Source organism: Polypterus senegalus, chromosome 3 (assembly GCF_016835505.1).
Source record: "Polypterus senegalus isolate Bchr_013 chromosome 3, ASM1683550v1, whole genome shotgun sequence".
Lineage (NCBI taxonomy): Eukaryota > Metazoa > Chordata > Cladistia > Polypteriformes > Polypteridae > Polypterus > Polypterus senegalus.
In genome coordinates this window covers 158,395,186-158,418,379 of record NC_053156.1, presented here as the reverse complement: position 1 = coordinate 158,418,379, position 23,194 = coordinate 158,395,186, and the positions used below count along the sequence as shown (strand labels likewise).

General features: G+C 34.9%; 1 protein-coding gene across 2 annotated transcripts in view; it reads left to right on the top strand.

Annotated features, from left to right (window-relative positions):
- rab10 (RAB10, member RAS oncogene family) overlaps positions 1-22,985 on the top strand; it is a 102,504-nt gene extending 79,519 nt beyond the window's left edge. For both annotated transcript variants that reach the window (XM_039748130.1, XM_039748131.1), the window contains exons 4-6: positions 7,110-7,199; positions 18,953-19,054; positions 21,144-22,985. In XM_039748130.1, the coding sequence (XP_039604064.1) occupies positions 7,110-7,199; positions 18,953-19,054; positions 21,144-21,230 (279 nt within the window). In that variant the 3' untranslated portion in view covers positions 21,231-22,985. The remainder of the gene's footprint in view (positions 1-7,109; positions 7,200-18,952; positions 19,055-21,143) is intronic.
- The last annotated feature ends 209 nt before the right edge of the window (positions 22,986-23,194 follow it).

Sequence of the window (23,194 nt, the reverse complement as noted above, 5' to 3'; positions counted from 1 at the left end):
TAGAACACCTCTGGGACATAATGTTTTGGTCCATCCAATGCCACCAGGTTGCACCTCAGACTGTCCAGGAGCTCAGTGATGCCCTGGTCCAGATCTGGGAGGAGATCCCCACAACACCATCTGTAATCTCATTAGAAGCATGCACCGATGTTGTCAGGCATGTATACAAGAACACAGGGGCCATACAAAGTGCTGCATACAATTTTGAGTTGCTGCAATTAAATTTTGGCAAAATGGACTAGCCTGCCACATAATTTTTCACTCTGATTTTTGGGGCGTCTTTGAATTCAGGGCTCTGTAGGTTGATCATTTTCATTTCCATCAAACGATGTGGCATCCTTTCGTTCCTAACACATTACCCAGTCTATATCAGTATAGATATCCAGGAGGATTTCTTTTTTCCATTGAGATCTGATGTTTTTTCAAATTGCTCCTTTAACTTTTTTTGAGCAGTATATATATATATATATATATATATGTATATATATATATGTATATGTGTGTGTGTGTGTGTTTGTGTGTATTGTGAAGGACAGCCGGGTCCCATGCCCGGCAGGGACGCCCCTGCTACTTATGTTCCGGGGCAGCCGCCATGGGCAGTCCAATACCTCCCCTGGGACGCTTGGTTTGCAGCCTCCCTGGCCGACGGTGACTCCCCAACCGCCCGCAGGGCTCCATGGGAGATGGAGTCCTCCACAGCTTGGTTGGGGTCCGGCGTGGCCGCTAGGGGGAGCTGCCTGCTTCCCACAGCCCAGCTGGACGAGCTTTCAGCCCCGCCCGGAAGTTCAATTAGGACCAGGTGGTTAATCACCTGGAATGCTTCCGGGTGGGCTACAAAAGGGCCCAGCCACCACCACTCGGGGAGCCAGAATCGGGAGGAAGAGGACGAGGTTGCCTGGGAGGAGTGGTGGAGCAGGATAGTGTGTGGTTTGTGTTGTGTTTTGTTTGGTGCTGTGTGGCACGGGGAAGACGTGTCACACAGCTGAAGAAAAATAAAAGCCTGTGTGTTTTGTACACGTTGCCTCTGCGTGGTCTGTGCAGCGTCGGGCTATATAGCTTTTACAATATATATATATATATATATATATATATATATATATATATATAGTAACTGTCAGCAATTATGTACTGCAGTTCAGAGGTTACTTAAATGTGGAGATATCTTTGATTCATTATAAGCATAATTTTGTTAAACTGATGCTCTTTTTACATGCTATCATTTTAGCTTTTGATTTTATGTCCATTTTACATGTTTTTTTTACTTGATCATATTGCAGAAAATAGGTATGAATTGGTTTGTATGGTGTTTTGTTTCTTACAGAGGGGTATCCCCTGTGTACGTTTCAGTTACTTTTCTTATTCCCTGTCAAGCAATTATCCATGTGTTTTTTTTTCTACTTATGTGGTTTATGTTCTTTGTTGCTATTCTGAAACTTAATTTTTTTAGTACCCTTCATTTGATTAGGTCTATACTAGCTTTTTGAAAGCTCTATTATAATTTCAATTTGTCATAAAAGCAACCTCAATTCCTGAATTGCATTGATGGATTCTTGTACCCAGGGTGCTTTACTTGGCTGACATACAAGCATTGACTGTGTACTAATATTGCTTTAATGTTTTTTCAAAAAGGCTGAAAAAACTGAGATATTCTAAAACTTCTGATCAGTAGTGTGTTATATATGTTATATGCATGTGTGTGTACACGTAAATGTGTATCAGTGCAGTATGTATATATTACACCTAAACTGTTTTGCTTAGTGGCACAAATCATCATCAGGTTCATAAAACTTTATTTTGAATTGTAAATAGTTGGAAGGGTGAAACTTTTTTATTTATAATTCTGATCAAGTTTGTTGTTTGTTGCACTCTCTTTCTGGGACATTATCACTTCAAATATTCCTGATCTTATACCACTACAAGGAAAATTTTAAATCATCATGATGATGGTGTTATATTATAGAAAATTATTTCTTTTTCTAAAGTAGTTTTTGAATTTTGCAATTGTTTATGCTATACAGTGTTGTTTGCAATTGTTTGTGGGCACACAATATAACTTTCTATATATACAGTATATATATATATATATATATATATATATATATATATATATATATATATATATATATATATACTTAAAGAATATGGTCTGGTCTTTGCTTGCAAATGGTAGAATATGCTTTTCAGTACGACAAACTCCTTATATGGTGATTTATTTGTAAACCATAAAGGTGGTGGAAGAAAATCTTTCATTTTACTGGTTCAAAACAGAATCTCTACACATTCACTCCTAGCAGTTAATAACGTTTTTGTTCCAGGTGTTCCTGTCCATCTGGAAATACTTTCTGTGTTGTTCTTGTGGTGTTTGAAGGTATATTCCAACACCTATATGACAGGAAAACTAACATTCAAAGTGCATTTTTGGTTAAAACGTAGTTGGAGTTTGCAACATTATTGTGCTGTCATTTTTTTTCTCCCAACATAGTTCCTTCACCAGATGATAATGCTTAGCAGTGCTGTTTCAGAATGTAATTTGGCCATCAAGTACTTATGCTTTCAGTAATTAAGGCATGTTCATAATGTAGGTATTTTTTGAAAAGGTCATGTAAAAGCTGAAAAAACATTTTTTTATTCTACTTGAAAACAAAAATAGAGATGTTAGCTTTGGATATTTCATAACCTTTTTTTTTTTTTGGCTATTGCTGACACATTGTGCATCACTTTTATTTGTAAAAACTTATTTCAACATGTGTGCTAGTAAGAACAATATTATAATAAAGTTTATTTTTTGGTGAAAATATGGTTGAACTTTGCTACTTAATACTGTCATTTATATACAAAACAATGTGTTATCCAGATATAACTATTTTAAAAGAGAAATGTCTGACCTTCATTTTGATGTATAGAACATATATATTAAGTTAATTATGAGTATTTGAGGCCAGTTCAATCACAAAAGCAGAAGTTTGAGTTTAAAGGGTTAACATAATAAAGAAGAACCTCTGCAGCCTCACTTTGATCTTGACTTTCAGCATTGAAGTCATGAAATTAAAGAAATAATTGGTGTATTATGGAATCTTGTACCTAGGTGGTAAACAAGTCTGCTCATGTATTTATCATAAGGTGTAGTACTAAAAGTGATAACGTTAGTGATAATAAAACCATACAATAAACTATGCCCTGCAAATAAATGTTGATTTATTCCACAACTGGGATTAACTTGTTGATTTAAGAACCATTGTCAGACCCTGTACTTTTAAGAATGTGTACATATACTGTAAATGTGTATCGGAACAGCCATTTATAAATTTCCACTTAGTCTAAATACACTAACATTTCCATAAGCAACATAAAAAGTGTATGTAGTATTCTTTCCAATAAGATGTCTCCTCAGATGTACCTTGAACTATTCACAAATACAATACCATAAACAGTCACTATGTGCTTCAAATGTTTAAAGTGATGCAGTGTATTACCATAATATTAGTTCTTCACCACAATTTCCTCTGTATCCGGGGTTCTCACCCTGCTTGCCAGAGAAGATGCAAGATGTTCCTCACACACAATCAAATACAAATGCATTGGTCATTACACTCCATGTTTAGCAGATATGTAACACTACATTATTTGTAAAGACTTGTAATGCTGTTGTAATTTGTATGTCTGTCAAATCCGCGTACTTGAACATTTTACAAAGAGTGCTTATAATTTTTTGTTTTTTCTTTACATGCTGTGACCAGGAATTGTTAATATAAGACAATTAGGAGGTGAGGGCATTCAAGATGGTGGTGTGTTTTAAGTCTGAGCCAGAAAATCGAAAGATACAGCCAACTGGGCAAAGAATAAGTGTTAGCAGTGTGAAGACATTTTCAGGCACTTCTCCAGTAGTCATCATGTGAAGGCTCACTGTTATATGCATTTATTATTTATGAAAAGAAAGTTTTATTTAGAAAGCTTTTCAAGTAAGTTATGAAGGGTATTAATTATTGATTAGACAAATGGGGTTGGGAGAGTTGGTTTTGCTTTTAGTGATTGTGAAAAGGTGTCCTAATTTTTCATTCTCCAATGCTTTTCTTCATATTAAACAAAATAATCCTATTACCAGGTAATTAAGTTTAAAATCTTAATGAAAATTAAAATCTCAACTGGAAAGCAGCAATGATAAAGGCCAGATATTGACAGCGTGTTATTAATCCCCAGTGCGGAGAACAGTGTCAGTATGGAACTTTTTAATATCATAAAACCTGAGTGTGTAAGAGGTGTGTTATAGCAAAGAGAGCCTTTACCCAAATATTAATTGGGAAGTCCCTACTAATTGTGAAGCATAGAAACAAAAATTCATAGATGCAATCCGTGTCCATTTTTGAACTGACTATATTTAAACACCATTGAGATATCCTTCTAGATTTATTATTCTGTGATAATCAAGATAGAATTTTGGGTTAGAAGTCTGTTCTTAACTGGCCGTGTTTTCATATCATATTGGCTGAGAGAATTAATATTATTAAAAATATCCTCCCAAAATGTGTATACCTATCTCTTTGTATTTCAGGATATATTAACCAATTATGTTTTAAAAAATGGTTAAATGCATATCAATAGATTATGCTGAAACAGTTGGTGGTGGTGATGGTGCAGAAGATGAAAAAGTCAACTTACAATATCCTGTAGAATACCTACAACTGTTAACACCATCCACTCTTCCCCTGGCTGAATTACTGTTGAAAGAAGGATATATCGTAATGTTATTGCATAATTTATGTCTAAATGATGGGTCATGAAATTGGACAAGATTAGTTGTATTCAAAATTGGTCGAACAATTCAGACATGTAAATTTTTAAGAGGTGACAAGAAAGGTAATGTTATCCGCAGAAGGTGTATTACATTAGACACCAAAGGAGATCTTGATATGCCATTCACATTAAAATGTTTACAGTTTCCCGTTAAAATAGCTTTTGCTATGACAATTAACAAATCACAAGGTCAAACATTCAAAAAAGTCAGTTTATTCGAGAGAAAGAAACGTTATTCACTCACGGGCAGTTATACGTTGCGATGTAACAATGTAAATCCAAACACAGAATTAAATTTCAGTGCGATACTAATTTAATTAAAAAAAATAGTTTTTACTGAAATTTTACAGTGAAAGTGTAAGTTTAAAAAGCATTTGTGTGTTAACTTCAAAGCCAAAGAGAACGAAAACGTATAATTCAACAAATACCTCTTAACGCAACATGAAACATAATTTTCTTTCAATTTATTACGTTTTACTGTTTTTTTACTATAGTTAATTACTCGCTGTAATGTAATATAGTTCTATTATGCATATGTAACAATTCCCGTGAAAATAACTAATCTGTTTAAAGTGTACATCTACTTCTCCATAGATGATGCAGGAGACCGGGGTTTGGCAAACAGGGGTCAGAGCCCCCTAATTATTTAACAAGACAATCCTATTTTTCCACCAATCTCAAATTCTCATTTAACATATAGAATTGACTTGGCATTGGCTCGTTTAGAGTTGTGTTGTTCTATTCTTTAAAATGCTTTCCGAAATGTATAACCTTACATTTAAACATTTATTTGTACATGCAAATTATAGAATTTACAGTAAGCAAACTTTCCCTCTAATCTTCTGTATTTTCAGTATTTTTAGTATTTTTGAGTCATTGCTTCATATTAAACCTTTTTTTTAAAAAGGTGTGTTAGTGTGCAATAGCAAGAAAGCACTTACTCACATAGTCATGTCTATCCATATAAAACAACTTGGCTCCCAGTGGACTATTGAAATTTGGCTTATTAATACTTTAAAGAAATTTGTTGCAAAAGTTCAAGTTTTGATGAAACATTGCAAAAAATTTTCTGAAACTGCTATTGAAAAGCATTGATCAGTTTTCCAACCTGTCCATTGCCTACCAGTAAAACATTATGTGCTGCTTCAATTATGGGTTAGTTTGGCTTGAGATGCAGGTTGTGTCAACTTTATATTTTGTAGACTTCTTCTACACGTTCAATAACTGCTCTTGTTGGCTAAATAGATCCCAAAACAAATTAATGCAATGCTGGCAGAGACATGTGGATGCCAATTAATGCAATGCTTGCAGAGAGAGGCATGTGGATGCCAACCGCCAACAACGTCTTGAGTGATCCTCTGCAGTGTCAACTTACTTCTCACCAGGTTAAATAATTTTTGTAACTGTAAAATTTTAAAACAATGCAAGTAAGGAATGCAAAAAAGTAATATTAATGAACTTTTCTAGAGGTAATTAGTAAAGGAAAGGGGCTTATATATTACAGTACATGGATGCATTATCTGTAGATTATATTGACTCAGTATTTCTGTTAGTATGATCTATCGGCAAGTGCCACAATAACCTTCAGTAATTGGTTGCACCCAACAGTTTTATCTTGAGACTTCAACAGAGTTTAATGCCAACAGGTACTTCTTTCAAAACTTTGTTCAAAAATTATGAACTACAATTAACCATAAACCACCCACAACTAACTGTTTGATTTGAAATCTAGCATCTATGAAAGCTAATGCAGCTTCTACTGACCTATTTCAGCCTTGTTTTTAAGTGCATGCAATCAGGATACATAAATTTAATTATAGACTCTACTAATACAAGAACTTAATTCTATCCCCATTAATATTTTGTATAGCACTCATTGTTACATAATATTAATACACAAAACTGTAGTATCTGTTTTAAAAATGTGAAATTAATAAAAACCAAAATGTTACAGCTTTCAGTTAAGTAAGTCCCTTAACGTATATGAATTGTACAACACAGATACATTTTCTAACTTGTTCTATGTTTTGTATGGAAAAGTGTTAGATCTGATGTACATAATGTATCATACGTTGATAAATTACTTGTAATGCAATCATTTAAATCAGTACAATATAAAAATACAATTGTTAAAATTAACAAATATAAAAGTAAAGTAAATAACATATTTGACAGTATTTCATTGTTAAGGTTTTAATACACTAAATTAGTACTTAAGGATTTACTTGTTTTCTTGCAGGGGCATGTGATTGTATTAAGTACATGAATTAAGGGGAGGCTTTATGACCTTTTACATTCATTTCTGCTTATTTTTTCAGCATGCAAATGAAGATGTGGAAAGAATGCTGTTGGGAAACAAATGTGACATGGAGGAGAAAAGAGTGGTACCCAAAGCAAAAGGAGAACAGGTATGTTGTATATCTGAAGCATTCCACGCATACAGTTTTTCTTATTACAATATCTTTGTTATGGATGATCCTGTATAACATAATGATGACTATGGAGAGTAGGCGGGTTTGACAGTTTTTTATACGCCAGTTTCAAACACTCGTGTATACTTGCATGAGACGTTTTCATTTTAAAATCTCATGAAAGAACAACATTAGTTTCCTTCCTTGTTATTTATTTTATCAAACACCCAATAAAATGAAAGTATTACAATATTGCATTTCAGTGACCTAGAAGCTAAATTCAGATTTTCCCTATCCACCTAGAATGACAAAAAATGGGAGACAGTTAATAGTAAGTTATCATTAAAACATACAGTAATAGTCAAATGCTTGTCAGTTTTTCAGTTTGAGTAAGTAATTGAGGGAGACATAGATAAAACATGCTAGATTGTAAAAATGTAGACCTGGCCCTTGCAAGGTAAATTTAGTTTTATTTTCTATTACTCTGTGAATTATGACTTAATTTTCGCCATTGTACTGTGCGAGTTGGTTATGTTTGAATTGAGCAAAACGAGATAGAGTGGAAAGTGTTAACGTGCGTTTTCATAGTAAAATGTTTAATAAGCAGTAATTCCTCCCTTTGTTGATAACCTATTAAATGATAACGAATTCTTATGATCCCAAGATTTCCTGATAAATGGGCAAAGATTTATTTTGAAATATAATCTAGGATCTACGTAGAAAGTACATATTTAAGGACATCACTCTCAAAGAGCAGCTTGTTCTACGTGCATTTTTGACAGTACCAAAACATGCTATATGTTAAAGAGTGTGTCTGTTTTCATAAACTGAGGAAGTAAGCTCTAAATAAATTACAATTTTCTGGAAATCTAATGCATGAGTTATGTTAGAGGTGCATAATTTTGAAAACCCACAGAAATTTCGTGGTTTGTATTGTAACTTAAAGAATTAATCATTTTGGGAAAAATGGGGAAAGACTGGGACACGTAAACAGGTTTCCTTTTGTTAAACCTCAGTTACAAGCACACATTTTGATCAAAGATTATATTTGAGCCGTTAGCTAATAATTATGCAAAAGTCTGACGGTCCCATTCCCAAACATGTTCCATTTATGCAATACTGCATGTTTTAGGGATGGTGGAAATGTATGTATTTTTAATGGAAAAGGAACATTTTTGATGGAAGGAATAATATTTTTTGAGTGGGAGTTTTTTTTTTTGTTTTGTTTTTTTATGAAACTTTGTTCCCTTGCAAAAGTATTTCCAGTCTAGAGTCAGAAGTCAGTGTGTAAAGTTATTATGAGAAGATATGCAAGCGACAAAAATGTTAAGTTTATCAAAATACTGCACAAAAACACACTCGCAGCATCTACTGTGAGAATGACTGACTGTCACTAAGGCTGATTCTTCATGGTCATTCAAAGTATACCTTCCAGCAGTCTGCAGCTTGGAGCAGGGCTAGGTGTTGGTAACTTTCAATCACAGTCTCAGTCATTCTCACAGCAGATAGTGTAATCAAATAACAGGTATACTGAAATTAAACAAATAAACACAGCATCAAGTTGACTTACTGCATCTGAGAATGAGTGTAACTGTGTCACTTAAGGCCCTTATAGTTAGTTAGGTGCAGGCAGCTGCAGGCGTGGATGCACACTTCAGGCGTTCAATGCGCAAAACTGCACGGAAACAGAATCCCCCAGTTTTTTCTTTGCCTTTAAATATTGATATTTCAGATATTTCCATGTCTGCCTGCACAAACCTTCATCTTTGAACAGGGTCTAGGTGATTTCTCATCATGAATTTGTGCACATTTGGCTTTTGCTATGTGCTTTTAATGTTAGATTGTGTAGGTTTGAGTAGCTAAATTTCATGCAGCTGTTCCTCTAATGAGCACAGGTTTTGTTGTCTAGCACAAGTGGTGCACACAGGGCCACACAGTCACATGAAGGTGCAAGTGGCAGAACTGATGACACAATTTGTAATCATACGCATCCTAGCAGGCCCTTGCGGTGATGTGTCTAGTATAAATGGGCCTTAATGTCAACACCCAGTCGTCTTCATGGTCATTTCATGTAGACCTTCTGGCACTCCGTAGCTGTCGTGGTGACTTATCACAAGCTCAGTCATTCTGATGGCAGATAGCACAATCACATAACAAGTAGACTGAAACAGAAGTATGTGAGCATAGCTTTAAGTTGACTGAAATACTGCACTTTCTGTGAGAATGACTGAGAAGTTTGATTGTGAGTCACCAACACCAAGCTCCACTCTGAGTTGTGGACTCCCAGAAGGTGTCATTGTAGATTGTTTTTTTTTTTGGTTGTTACTGTCAATGTTGGGTTACAGTTTTGATAGAAGCAGAGATGTGCTAAAGTTAAGTTTAACTAATCCCTGTATTTATTTTAAAGGAAGGATGAAGAAGGTTACCAAACATTCTCTTGTCAGAAACAAAAGCTTTCCGCTGATGATTAATAATAGTAAAATGCAATGTTTGATTTGTGTATTTTATTATTAATAATTGTTAAAAATTCATATTTGTTGTTTGTTGTATATTCTTCTACAATAGCCTGCCAGTTTCTAAAACTGTTTTAGAAATGATGGAGCAAAAAACAAGTTCCCCAAGGGAAAGACAGACACGCTGTGCTAACTTCTCGTGCAAGTAGAGGAAGTAAGAAAGACTTCACTCAGCCAACACGCTTTCTTTCGCAAATACCCATTAGTCTTGGTGCATGGTTTCCGTGTAGTTTCAATCCTGGTATAGATGTGTAAGTAATAGGGAGCCGTTCCCTCAGACCCATTGTGAGTATTGAAAGACTGACTTCAGTTTGAAGCAGACAATGACCATCGGAGAGGAGAACTGCGTGGTGTCTCGCTGCAGGAGTACTGTGTGACTGAATAATGGAATTGAAGTGCAGTTTTGGTTTGGCCACTATGTATGCAAAAGTCTTTAGAAGTCCCAGTTTTTACCCTCTTTTTTTTTTTTTTTTTTTTTAAAAAACGCCTGGTAGCTTTATAAGGAACACTACAGGTTGACGACTGCTACTGTCATGTGTAACTGTATTGATGTACGACTGCCTTTATGTACGAATTGAAGAACATTTTCAGTTACCTATGTATTTATTTTAAAACTTGTCAATTTAAAGACAATCTTTTGGCTTTCTTTTTTTTATCATTTATTATTTAAGGCTTTATAAACGATTAACAGTATTTTAAAGTCAATTCTGAGTGGCACGGATAATTCTGGCAGCTACATTCTGCACTAGTTGCAACCAGTTAATGTCTTTCTTGGGTAGTCCTGAGAAAAGTGCATTACAGTAATCTAGCCGACTAAAAACCAAAGTGTGAACTAACTTTTCAGCGTCTTGCAAAGTTATAAGGGATCTAACATTTGTTGTATTCCTTAAGTGAAAAAAATGCTGTCCTGGTAATCTGATTAATATGTGAACTAATGGAAGCATGTAGATAGATCCTTGTGGAAGACAATACAGAATATCATGTGTCATCAAAGTATAAATACCACAACTAATAAAGAAATTTCTACCTGTTAAGCAAGACTTAAACTACTTTGACATTGCAAGAGTGGTCCATCTACTGACTAAGTAGGGCTGCAACTAATGATTATTTTGGTAGTTGACTAATCGTTCAATTTTTTTTTCATTTAGTCACGATTATTTCATACGTGACTATTTTGATGCCTGCGACCTGTGGTTGCACATCCTGTTCTGGGCTCCAGCGCATATCTTACCTCATCTGCTCACGTCTGTCCACCTGTGAATGTCACTGTGATGTCTTTGCATTAACACGATTAAAATTAATAATAATCAAACTAAAATAACCAGTGAAACATATGAATTTGAAAATAATTAGATGTTTTATATTAGTGTGACCTTCACAATAAAAAAGAAATACATTAAACAATACAAACTAAAGTGACATAGTCTTAAAAAAAAAAAAAAGTGCATTTAACTTAACCAAAAATGGCCACTGGTGTGTCTTAAAGTCCAAAAGTTTAAATCTTCAATTCAAATAAAATAAAACAATAATATACAGTTTATAAAAGATTCATTTCATATATTCCTGATTGCAGTGCAGGAACGTGAGCATTTCAACATGCTCTGGTGTGAGGCTGGCTCTCTTCTTTGAGACAATGTTCCCAGCTGCTGAGAAGAGACTCTTGGGGGGAGTAGAGGTAGCAGGAATACAAAAGAATGCTTTTGCCGGCAGAGAAAGCATAGCTCCAAACACGTTAACAAACATAACTGAAATTATATTCGCTTAACCCTTAAAGCGGTGGAAGCGGCTATAGTCAGTTTCCAGTGCAATTTCGCCGAAGCCGAGTATATGCGGTGACATACATTCATTGACCTCCGCAACTGGTTAAAGTTGTTTCTCAGTGCAATTTGCCAGCAAGCCGAAGCCAGGTATATTCTGCGATGTATATTCATTGAATACTACTACCGGCTATAGTCATGTCTCAGTGCAATTTGCCAGCATGCAGGGGGCGAGTATATTCGGCGATGTACATTCATTGAACCGCGCAACCGGCTATATTTGTTTCAGAGAGCAATTTGCCAGCATGCCGGAGCTGATCAGTCAGTGCTGTACATTTGTTGAGCAGCCAGCTCACGACCACTGCCGGCCCCGGCAGAACTGCAGCACCAGTGTCTCTGGGATTCAGCCACTGACTAGCCTGCAAGCATCAGCGTTGGCCTCTGTGTGTTTACATGCAGCCAGTTCAAGCACAGTTGGCTCGGTGATTTACTGAATTTCATCAATTGGCTTCAGTTGCACCTTGAAAATAGATTGTTGCAGTAGTTTTTTTATAGTTTTTACAGTTCATTTGCAGTGTGTAAAATGATCAGTGTTGCAGTAATTGTGATGCTGTTTGCATGAAAAAAAAAAGTGTTCCATTAAAATTTCACATTTTCTTTGTGAATTGTGACGTTTACTTATAAAGTGCAGCTAAAAAGTATTTGGCTTCCGGGGTGCATTAACCCACAAGTATGTGTCAGTTTAAGAGTTAACTATCATTGTCGAAACCTTGATATACACATTATAGTACAAGCATCAACGTTAACACGTGACACTAACTTTACTTGCTAAAACTTACACTCAAGAGACGGCGGCATCACAGCTCCAGGATGCTTGCATTTCAGATGCTCATGCATCATGGTGGTGCTGCCGTAAAAAGAAAGCTCCTCTTTGCATAATCTGCATTCAGCTTTTTTTTTTCTTTTTCGGTGAAGTGCTCCCACACTTTAGAAAGTTTCTGTCTCAATTTTTTTCAATCTCCTTCCCCCTCCTCTATCCGACTCACCATTGCAACCACATTTATTTTCCTGTACATGCTTCTTGTCCTCAGATGTTGTTCTTCATTGGTAGGACTGTCTGCAGTCTTGACAATAACAAACTATACTGCCCATATACTACGTTCATGTAGTGCATTGCAGTTACAAAAACTATTGTGGTTCTTTGTGACTGGAGCCTCTATTGAAGGTTCTGTTCATGATGTGTGAACAATAAAAATTCCACAACAATGAGATTTTGTAGTCGACGACGTTGATTACGTCGACTAATTGTTGCAGCCCTATGACTAAGGCTATTTATAAGAATATTGTGATCAATGGTGTCAAGTACTACACTCAGATCTAAGAAGATGAGAACAGATAAACGCCCTTTGTCCACATTAACCCGCAAGTCATTTACTACTTTAACCAGTTAATTTTCTGAACTGTGATTTGTTTAAAAAACCAACTGAAACTTGTCAAGAATAGTTTGTTTATTCAAGTGATCATTTAGCTGTGCAATGACTGCCTTTTCAAGAATTGTACTTAAAGGCAGGATAGAAATAGGTTTAAAATCGTCAAAAACAGAAAAAAGTATTTTTCTTGAGCAGGGGTGTAACAGCAACAGTCTTAAGACAGTCTGGGAAGTTCCCCATATCAAATGATGAGTTTACTGTGTCAGGCACACTACAAATTAACACATTGGATACTTTGAAAAAGCGTGTTGGGATTGGGTCAAGGACACAAGTGGAGGGCTTCAACTGAGAAATTATTCTACATAATCAGGTAAATCTATCCTGGTGAATGAATTTAATTCACTTAAAAAAGAATACCTGGATGTAATTGGATCAGCTTTTTGTACTATATTATTTATAATATCATTAATTTTGTGTTTAAAATATGGCAAAAGCCTCAAGTTTCACTGGTAGTTTTTGGAGGAACTCCATTGAGTGAGCTGGGTTTAGCAAACGATCAATAGTAGAAGATAGAACTCTTGGATTACCAGCATTATTATTTATACTTTTAGAGAAGTAGCACCGCCTCTCCAGATGGACTGTGTTGTTGTATTCTGTTATTTTAGCCTTCAGTTTTTCATAGTGAGTATCAATTTAGTTTTTCTCCATTTACATTCAGCTCTCCGGCATGTTTTTTTTTTTGTTTTTTTTTAAATCGGCCACTCTTTGGGTCTTCCATGGTAAAATAATGCTGGAGGATTTTTTTAACTATCTTTTCTGGAGTAACTATGTCAGTGACAGCTCTCGGTTTAGCACATTACTAGTTTCATTATTATCACTATTACAGTAAGCACTACAAACAAACTGGTTGTTTACAATGTTAGCAAACGTTGAAGCTGAAGATGTATCAAAATGGTGTTTTTTTACTCCTCATCCCCATCAATGGCTCTAAAGAAAGTTAGTTTATTTATTTATGTCTTCTGGAGTTACTGGGTTTTGAAGTACTGTATTTTAATCCATACAGGTGCAATTGGGTTTAACCCATTTTTAAATGTAAGTAGTGATGAGTGAATGCTGCAGAGTTTATTTAACCGTTTGTTTGGTGAAATCACAGAATTGTTCAAGAACTTTGCCAAACTCTGCATTGAAATCAGGAAGGAGAACCTGAACTAGTTTTTTTGTGGATGATATTGGTCTTTTAAGTGTCCCTGAGGTCTGGGGAAGCATCTGTCAACTATCCTAGACTGAGACAGCAGTGCTAACCTCTCCACCTCTGTGCCTCAAACAACAAAAGATGCAGAGCAATAACCATGCCCATGAACTAGCAATAAGTAAACAAAATATAGTTCATTGCACTTGGGGGCACACACTTTGGCAATGCCATACAGCAGCGGCATGGGACTGGCTTGTTCCATTGTTCACAGTCACAACTCCAGGCACAACTACCATGTTTTCCAGAAAATAAGACCTACTCCGAAAATAAGCCATATCATGATTTTCAGGCTGCTCTGTAATATAAGCCCTACGCTAAAAATAAGCCCTAGTCAAAATCGTCAGCTGAAGAGTAAGGCACCTAAGGCCAGGTTTATACTTGCCTGAATCATCCCTTAAATTCAGAGGACACCTTGCCACAATATCTCTGAAAAGGATTTTTAATGATTACATCCATCATTTCAGGGATGCACCCATTCCAGCAACATCGGTGCAAGACAGAAACAAAATTTCTGGACGGGGTATCAGCTCATCGCAAGGTGAACACAACCACACACATACACTAATGTCATTGTAGCTTCACCAAATCCCCAAACCTTCATGTCTTTGGAGGGAAAACTGAGCACATTGTGGAAACCCACCAGGAAAACATGCAAACTCCAGGCAGGGATTACAAGGGACGTAACTCCCTGCGATACATATGTGTAACTATTAGCAGAATTCATTATTTATACAAAGTTAACGATTTACCTGTAAAATATAACATATATTTTTAATGCATGAAAATATCAGGTGTAAATCTAGGAATTCTAAATGTGCAGTGAGCTGGAATATCATAAATTTAATGTGTTCTGTGTGGTGATGCTGCTTGCCACTGCTGTCAGGTCAGGAGGAAGCCCCAGAACCACGTTGCAATTTAACAACTGGGTCGGTTTTAAGATGACGTTTATGAGTCTACTTTAATGACAAAGTAAACTACGGGATTAAAGAGGACATTTCGAGTTTAAAGCTGAAATTTCCACTTTAATCACAAAATAGACATTTTCAATATGTTCTTATTTTTTTTCTCTGTGGATCAAATACGTCTCTGTACATTCTGATGGTATTGTAAAGGTGCAGAAAAAAAAAAAAGACGGCACAGAACATGGTATGTGAGACTTTTAAAATGTATCGTGTCATTACTTTGGGGAATATGCAATGCTTGAATATCAAAGCACCACTAATGCATTTATTTGTATGTCGGCATTTTGCTTCACTACATCGAACCATTCATCAAACATCGAAGTATGCACATCGATCCTGGAGGATCCTAAAATCGGCTGGAGTAGCAAGAAATTCAGGCTGGAATTCAGTGCTTGAGTGTGGAGAATTATGACGATATTTCAGAAGAAGATGACATCACTGTATTTGGATAAATGTATATTGTTGTACATGAATAAATATAAGATATCCCCTGAAAATAAGCCCTAGTGCATCTTTTGGAGCAAAAATTAGTATAAGACCCTGTCTTATTTTCGGGGAAACACTGTAGAACATCAGTTTTGTTTCCTATGCATCTGTGCAGATATTTCGTACTTTTTGCAAGAGGAAGGAAACAACTTGTAAAATTTTCTTTATTATTTCACAGATTGCTCTTGTGCTTTTTGAGGAGGAGGTGGAGGGCTCCTTTAAGACTTGTTCTGATTCATAGCAGTGATGGCCCATTAGCATACGATTCATTCTTTTTGAATGGCTCCTTTCAGTGAATCATACAAACCGATTTGTGAGCATGAACTAATAGATTCAGTGGAACTCAATGGGAGTGCGGAGTACTAAAACACATGCATGTACTTCCAGTGTCATATCAGCCAGGACTTTTGTTTTACTGATAGAAGTGCATGCACAAGAACATCCTGAACCATGAGTCTTGACTAATTTGATTTATGAAAACGTCACTATCCGAGAATCATACTAATGATTCTTGTTCATTTGATTCGCATATGAACCGTTATAAGTTGCACAATTCTCATTCATTTGTGATTCTGTAACAAAATGTCAAATTTTTTATGTATCTTAAATATGTTATCATGCTTTGTGTATGGAAAATAGGACAATGGCATATGAATTATCCTATAATTATAAATTAGGTATTTACATATATAAACACTATATTTGTGGCAGAATTGTGGCAGAAAAGTAATGAGACTGGCAACACTGCAAGCAATCTGGCAACGCTGCGCTGTTGTCCTTGATAGAGCAGGTGTATCAGTACCCTGCCATAGCTCAGTGTGAGTTTCAACTCCTTCCGTTAACTACGTGATTTTTGTGACTGCTATTAGCAAAGCTGTGTTTTTGGTTGTGCGTCACGCAAAATGGAACAGCGGAATTTGGGGCAACGTTGTGCAATTAAATTTTGTGTTAAGCTTGGAGAATCGGCAAGTGTGACGTTAGAAAAGTTAAAACAGGCCTATGGGGAACATTCTTTATCCCGAGCTCAAGTTTTTCGCTGGCACAAATCATTTTTGGAAGGCAGGAAACACGTTGAAGATGAACACCGTTCAGGCAGGCCTTCAACTTCGAAAACCAATGAAAACATCGAACGTGTGAACACTCTTGTGAGATCAGACCATCGTTTAACATTAAGAATGTTGAGTGAACAATTAAATTTGAACATTTACCGTTCATCAAATTTTGACTGAACATTTGCACATGGGAAAGGTCTGTGCCAAAATGGTGCCGAAAAACCTCACAATTGAGCAGAAGGACAATCGAAAAAGCAAGTGTCTTGATCTTATTGACAGAATCGCTAATGAGCAAGATTTCTTTAGTCGTGTGATCACAGGTGATAAATCATGAATTTTTGAATACGATCCTGAGACCAAGAGGCAAAGTCAGGAGTGGCACACTGCAAACTCTCCTCGACCAAAGAAAGCTCGAATGAGCAATCAAGATCAAATCAATGCTGATTTGTTTTTTTGACAAAAGGGGAATCGTCCACAAAGAATTTGTTCCTCCAGGACAAACTGTGAACCAAGTTTTTTATAAAGACGTCCTTGAAAGGCTCAGAAAAAGGGTCATTCGCGTGAGACCAGACATTGCAGACAAATGGATGCTCCATCATGACAACGTCCCATGTCACACTGCCCTCTCCATAACAGAATTTTTGACCTCAAAAGGCATTCCTGTGGTTCCCCAGCCCCCTTATTCACCTGACCTCAGTCTGTGTGACTTTTTTCTTTTTCCTAAACTGAAAAATGTCCTCAAAGGACGTCATTTCGGGACTTTAGAAAACATCCAAAAGAGTGTAACGGACATGCTGAAGACCATACCGGTTGAAGACTTCCAGCGCTGCTACCAACAGTGTGAACAACGTCTCCATCGGTGTGTAGCTGCCCAAGGGAACTACTTTGAAGGGGATAACATTGATGTTTGAAAAAAATAAAAACTTTGATAAATAAAAAATCAGTCTCATTACTTTTCTGCCACACCTCGTGTATACAAAATGTATAGTGCTGCATATCAAAATGCTTGAATTATTAAATTATTTATTTTTTATATGGTCAGAGTGAACCCTGGGACTTCCCATATATCCCAGACTAAAATTAATCAAACAAATCAAAAGAATCGATTCACTTAAGCAGGTAGTTCAAAAGTATTTGGTCACGGGCAATCACAGCATATCATTTTTACAAATTTTTATGATCAATACATGTTTTAAGTAATTGGTTCCATTTAATTATGTGAAAGAGCTTTCTCACATCCATTGAATGCAAAACCTCGGAGGACTGTGTTGTGGCTGGCATATTTTATGAACATACAGTGGATAATCAATAAATAGTCTGCATTTTTCAAATACTGATCTTAAATAATAGCAAGAAACTTTGTCACTATTATGCTCATGAGAATCTTGAACAAAGTGTTGAGATGACTTTATAGTAAGGCTATTGGTGTATACATCATGAACATTTTTATGATTTTTATTTTCTTTAGAAAGACAGATATAAGGATGCACTACATAACATTTTATGTAGAGATCTACTGACTTCAATGAACATAGTTAATTTAATAGACTATTTTTTACCATAATTAAACAATTTGTTAGATTTTGGAAAATTTTAAATGGTTCTTTCCTGTTTAATGCCTAGAGTAGTGGTGTTAAAAATACAGTATTATTTGTTATATACAAAATAAGAAAATTCTTTGTGAATCTTATTTGAATGTTAATTTTGTCTATCTCTCTGTTGTCATTGGTCTTTGTGCTGTCATCATTGATTTCTGCAGTAGTGTTCCAAACTTCATTCTTATAATTGGTTTAATAAGTTATTATTCTTGATGTTCATGAATCACATTTTAATCAAAAATTGCTGTGATTGTCTTGTAATAATGAACATTAGCTCAGTTTGTGAATTCTGTATTTATTTTGTAAGAGGACTATTCTTCAATATTCAATGTTAATGGTCAGTTTTGGAGATATGGTCACTATTTCTGTTTTTGTGTGGTATGCAATTTTAATGCATGCTTCTTACCCTTAGATTGTAGGTGTGTTCTGGAAATATAAAACCACAGCTGTGTCCCCTGGGTTGAAACAGACTAAAAAAATTGGCATTTAGATGAATAGAGTCAAGGGAAGTCCACAGAATATGTCACATGTGATTAGAACAAAATTACTTGAAATAAGAAAATATATCCAAATTAGTCGGTTTTCTGTTAAGATAAATTGGCATACAGAAGTGGCCATTAAAATAACCAGTTTGGGTGGATGTATGTGTGAGACAAGAAAGCTTGCACTTAAATATCCCTATTCTTTGCTTTACTTTCAGATTGCTAGAGAACATGGAATTAGGTTTTTCGAGACTAGTGCAAAAGCAAATATTAACATTGAGAAGGCATTCCTCACGTTAGCAGAAGATATTCTTCGAAAGGTATGTATTAATCTGTATTCTTTTTGTTCATTAATTGATCTTAACCTGTCCCTTTAAATATGAATTAGAGCCTATCTTATTAGCATCAAACACAATAAACCAATTCATCTCAGGGCACACTTACTCAGAGGTACAGTTTATAGAGTTGCTGACCAACTTACACTTTCGACTAGTGTGAGAACAGAAAGAATGTTCACATTCCACATGGACAGTCATCAAGCTTGAGATTCAGCCCGACACTATATATCTTTTTTTTAAAAAACATTTATTCACGTTCCAATTTCTTAACTCAGATTTAGGTTATTTACTCTCTTATGAAACTGTAATAATACTTTCCAGTATCAAGGAAATAATTTCTAACTTCTGAAATGCTTTTAAAATAAGCATTTAGGTATTTTTGGTGACTTTTTTGTTGAAGATGTCACCGTTATGCAGTATATTATAGATTCAATGATAGTCATTTCACGTAGCTCAGCACTGTGCTAAATTATCTGACCCCTTTATTAATGTTTCATTTTAATCTGATGTTTGCATTAAGTATGTCATAACAAAGTTTTGAAAAAAATGCATATTGGACATTAACATTTTTAATTTCTCATAAAATAAAAGATGAGTTAATCTTTGTTACTAATACCAAGTTTTTTTTTTTTGTTTTGATAGAAGTGAAGGTTTTATTTTGTGTAAAACAGCAATATGTGCTTTATTAAAATAAAAATCTCAGTCAATGAGTTCATTGTAGTGCAGTAGTGCTGGCAGCAACCAGCCTTGGACTGGGCACCAGTCCATCACAGGGCATATTCACACATATACCCACACCCAAGCACACGAGGATAATTTATTAGCATCACAGTTTATTGTCTTGAAGATAGGACTAAATTTTTTCATCTCCATATCTACATTTTGAGGTTCAATGATCAGTATTTTTTATCACCAATTTCAAAGATACCTTTTTTTTGTTACATTTTAAGCTTCTAGGATTTATGCAGATAACTGCCTACAGCATGGTAAAAGGATTCTTTTCATTTAGACATATATACACCAAACATGAATATAAATCATACATGAAAATCTCTAAAATTTCTAGAGAGTGTGGCAAATAGTGGAAATGTATTACTGCTGTGTACCAGTAAGAAGAACATCAATACAGTTAAATGAAACTTGACAAAAGTTACCACTTCCATCCTACATGGATTTTGGGAGGATGCCTGTTTTATGTGCTCCTTTTATCTTAGGAAGTACATGGGGAGCATTCAGAAAATGTAACTCCCATTTAAGGTAGGTGAGTTGCACTTTAGTGGAATTGGGCTGTATTTTGTAGTCAATTTCATTTAGCCAAAAAGTTCACATTTATTTTAATTTGTTGTCTTTAGTATAGTACCATATTTCTTTCAGTAAGTCAGTCATTATCCAATATGAATCTGTTAGCAGTTTTGTTAAATTGTGTGTATTGTATATGCAAATATAGAAAACATTTTAATTGCTTTACATTTAAAATATTTCTTGTTTTTTGTGTCAGTAATTTAGAAAAGTAAATGTGCAGCTTTTAATTTCTTTTATTCTGCTCTATATTCAGCTTTTTTAGTGTCTTTAATGCTTTTAAGCATTGACTAATTGGGCCACAGAGAGCTAAATTGTTATACTTTGAGGATTACTTTGAAGGAATTTATTTGCATATTCATGTTGTGCTTCACAGTATTTGGATAGTGTTGTATCTCTGTCCTTTGGTGAGACAACTCTGTTACTATTTGTGTTAATTTGTTCCTAAAATGTCTTTATATCTAATCTTACACTTTAAGTTTTGTAATATTTGTAAAGGCAGATGTACTGTACTCAAGTAATATTTCTCTTTCAAATAGCTTACAAACTAAATACAATTTACTTTTATATTTATTGTGGCACAGGAAGTGAGCATTATCTGTATATTAGTCCTTTCTGCATTTTTAAAAGATGAGAAGGATCAGTTTGTAGGATACTGTGAATATCTCAGCGAACCTAACCTTTGCATTTATACATTATTCAAAGACAGTGAACAAGTGTCACAATTTATGTTTAATATATATATGATTGTGTGTTTTTTTATATTTTACAGACCCCTGTAAAAGAGCCCAACAGTGAAAATGTAGATATCAGTAGTGGTGGAGGAGTAACAGGATGGAAGAGCAAGTGTTGCAGCTGAACAAATCTTCTTTCATTCTTCCTATGTCTCTCTATCCCTCTGTTTCTATGCTCTGGAAATAAACCACTTTACCTACATCAGTCCATGTCCCCTGCCTTTCAAATCTTAATCTTTAACCTTGCTGATATTCTTCCATTCATGACTGCTTGCTGACAGTACGTTTTTTTTATTTCAAAACAAATGTATAGATAAAAAAAATCATGTCCTATTTCTTGTCTCTTTTTCAAAAATGAAAATGAGAAAAATGTACCCTCTAAAACTCACCACTACATTTTTTATGTTGCTAATATATTATAGTCGAGACCTCCTGATCACAGTTGGCATATGTAACAGTGATTTGAAGCTGCAAAGGATGTGTAAGAATAAAACAAAGGTTAGAATTACTTATTTTGTACAGTAGTGGGATTTCTGTTATTTGGGTTGTATTTTAGTCATTGCAGTTAGCAAATATGTGCAGAAGTGATGTGGCAGAAAACACTTGAGTATAATTTGCTTGAATATTTTTATAAGGTGGAATTTATTTCATCCTGTGCCTTACATGAAATAGAAGGGGCATCAGTTCTGCCTGTAGTGCCACCATAAGTTGTGGGTGCAGCATATGCTCAGTTAGGAGTTTTAATATATAATTCTTATTGTTTTCACCATGACAGTGTCAATATTTAAATCTCTTAAGGGAGTGCAGAAATGTTTGAATTTCTTGTATTTAAAGTAGAAATTTTAAAAACATTCACTTTGTTAACTTTGTTTAACCACATTAATAGTTATTTGATTTTGTTGTTTGTTTTGCATGCACTTCTTCAAGGGGGTAAAAATGTACATTTCCAAGATGCTCTTAAAAACATTACTCCAGCTTCCAAAAGAGAGAAGAAAAAAATTAAATGGCAGATTTGGAAATTCAAACAGTTTTTTGCATGTCCATTAAAATGAGCTTGTTTAATTTCTGTTGTTTATTCTTTTGTTATTACAATTTTTATTTTGTGCACCCTTTCCCCATACTTGGTTATAACTAATTTGAAGAAAAGCCCAAAGTAAAATGCACGTATTAATATTGTGTTAGGGTGGTATTATTATTGCTTCATACTAATTAAACGCATTGTAGTTTTTGAAGAATTTGAAACTTTAAACATAAAAATCAGACAACATAGAGGAGAGAGTGTCTCGTAGCAAAAAAAAAAGTAATTCCAATATTATACAGTACATGTCAATTTTGAATACATGCCTTGATATGAGCAGTGGAAATATAAGTTTTATTATCTGAGCTAAAGCAAACTTATTAAAATGTTTTTAAAGTATATTAGCATGACACTTTTGGCAGTGTATTTTTGATTCAGTGATTGTCCTTATACATTTTGCAAGACACCTGTAAATCTAAAATAGAGGTGGTTCTGCAAATTAGAGTGTTTATTATTTTTTACAAAGGAAGAAAAAATACCAAGCATGATGCTCAGTGTTTGTAAGTATGTTCTACTGTGCTTTCTTCTGGTACTCTTTCACATTTCTGCCATAATAATATATGAGGGAATATTATGTAAATTAATGTTTATAAGCGCCTTTTAAAATATTTAGCTTTGCTTTATTTTGGGGTTCAGTTTATTTCTATGTATTTTGGGATCCTGTGTAGAAACTGTGTAAAGATCAGGTCACATCTATATCAGCCTAAAAGTCCTCTGTGGCATAGTACTGGAGTCTTAGGGTTTAGTTTTAATATTTACTAAAATATTACTAAAATGTCAATAAACTGAATATTTCTAGTTAGTTGTTTTTATTGTTATTACTCTTACGTTTTGCGAATCAGTGTTCATCCCATGCTTTATCAATACATTAATTTTGGACAAGTTTTATATTGTATTGCATTGGTTTTACTTGGAATCTCTTTAATATGTGGTGCCACCTACTGACCTCCTGAAGTTGTTGCGCACATCTTTTACTATTTGGCTGAAGACAAAAAAAAACCCCAAAAAAAC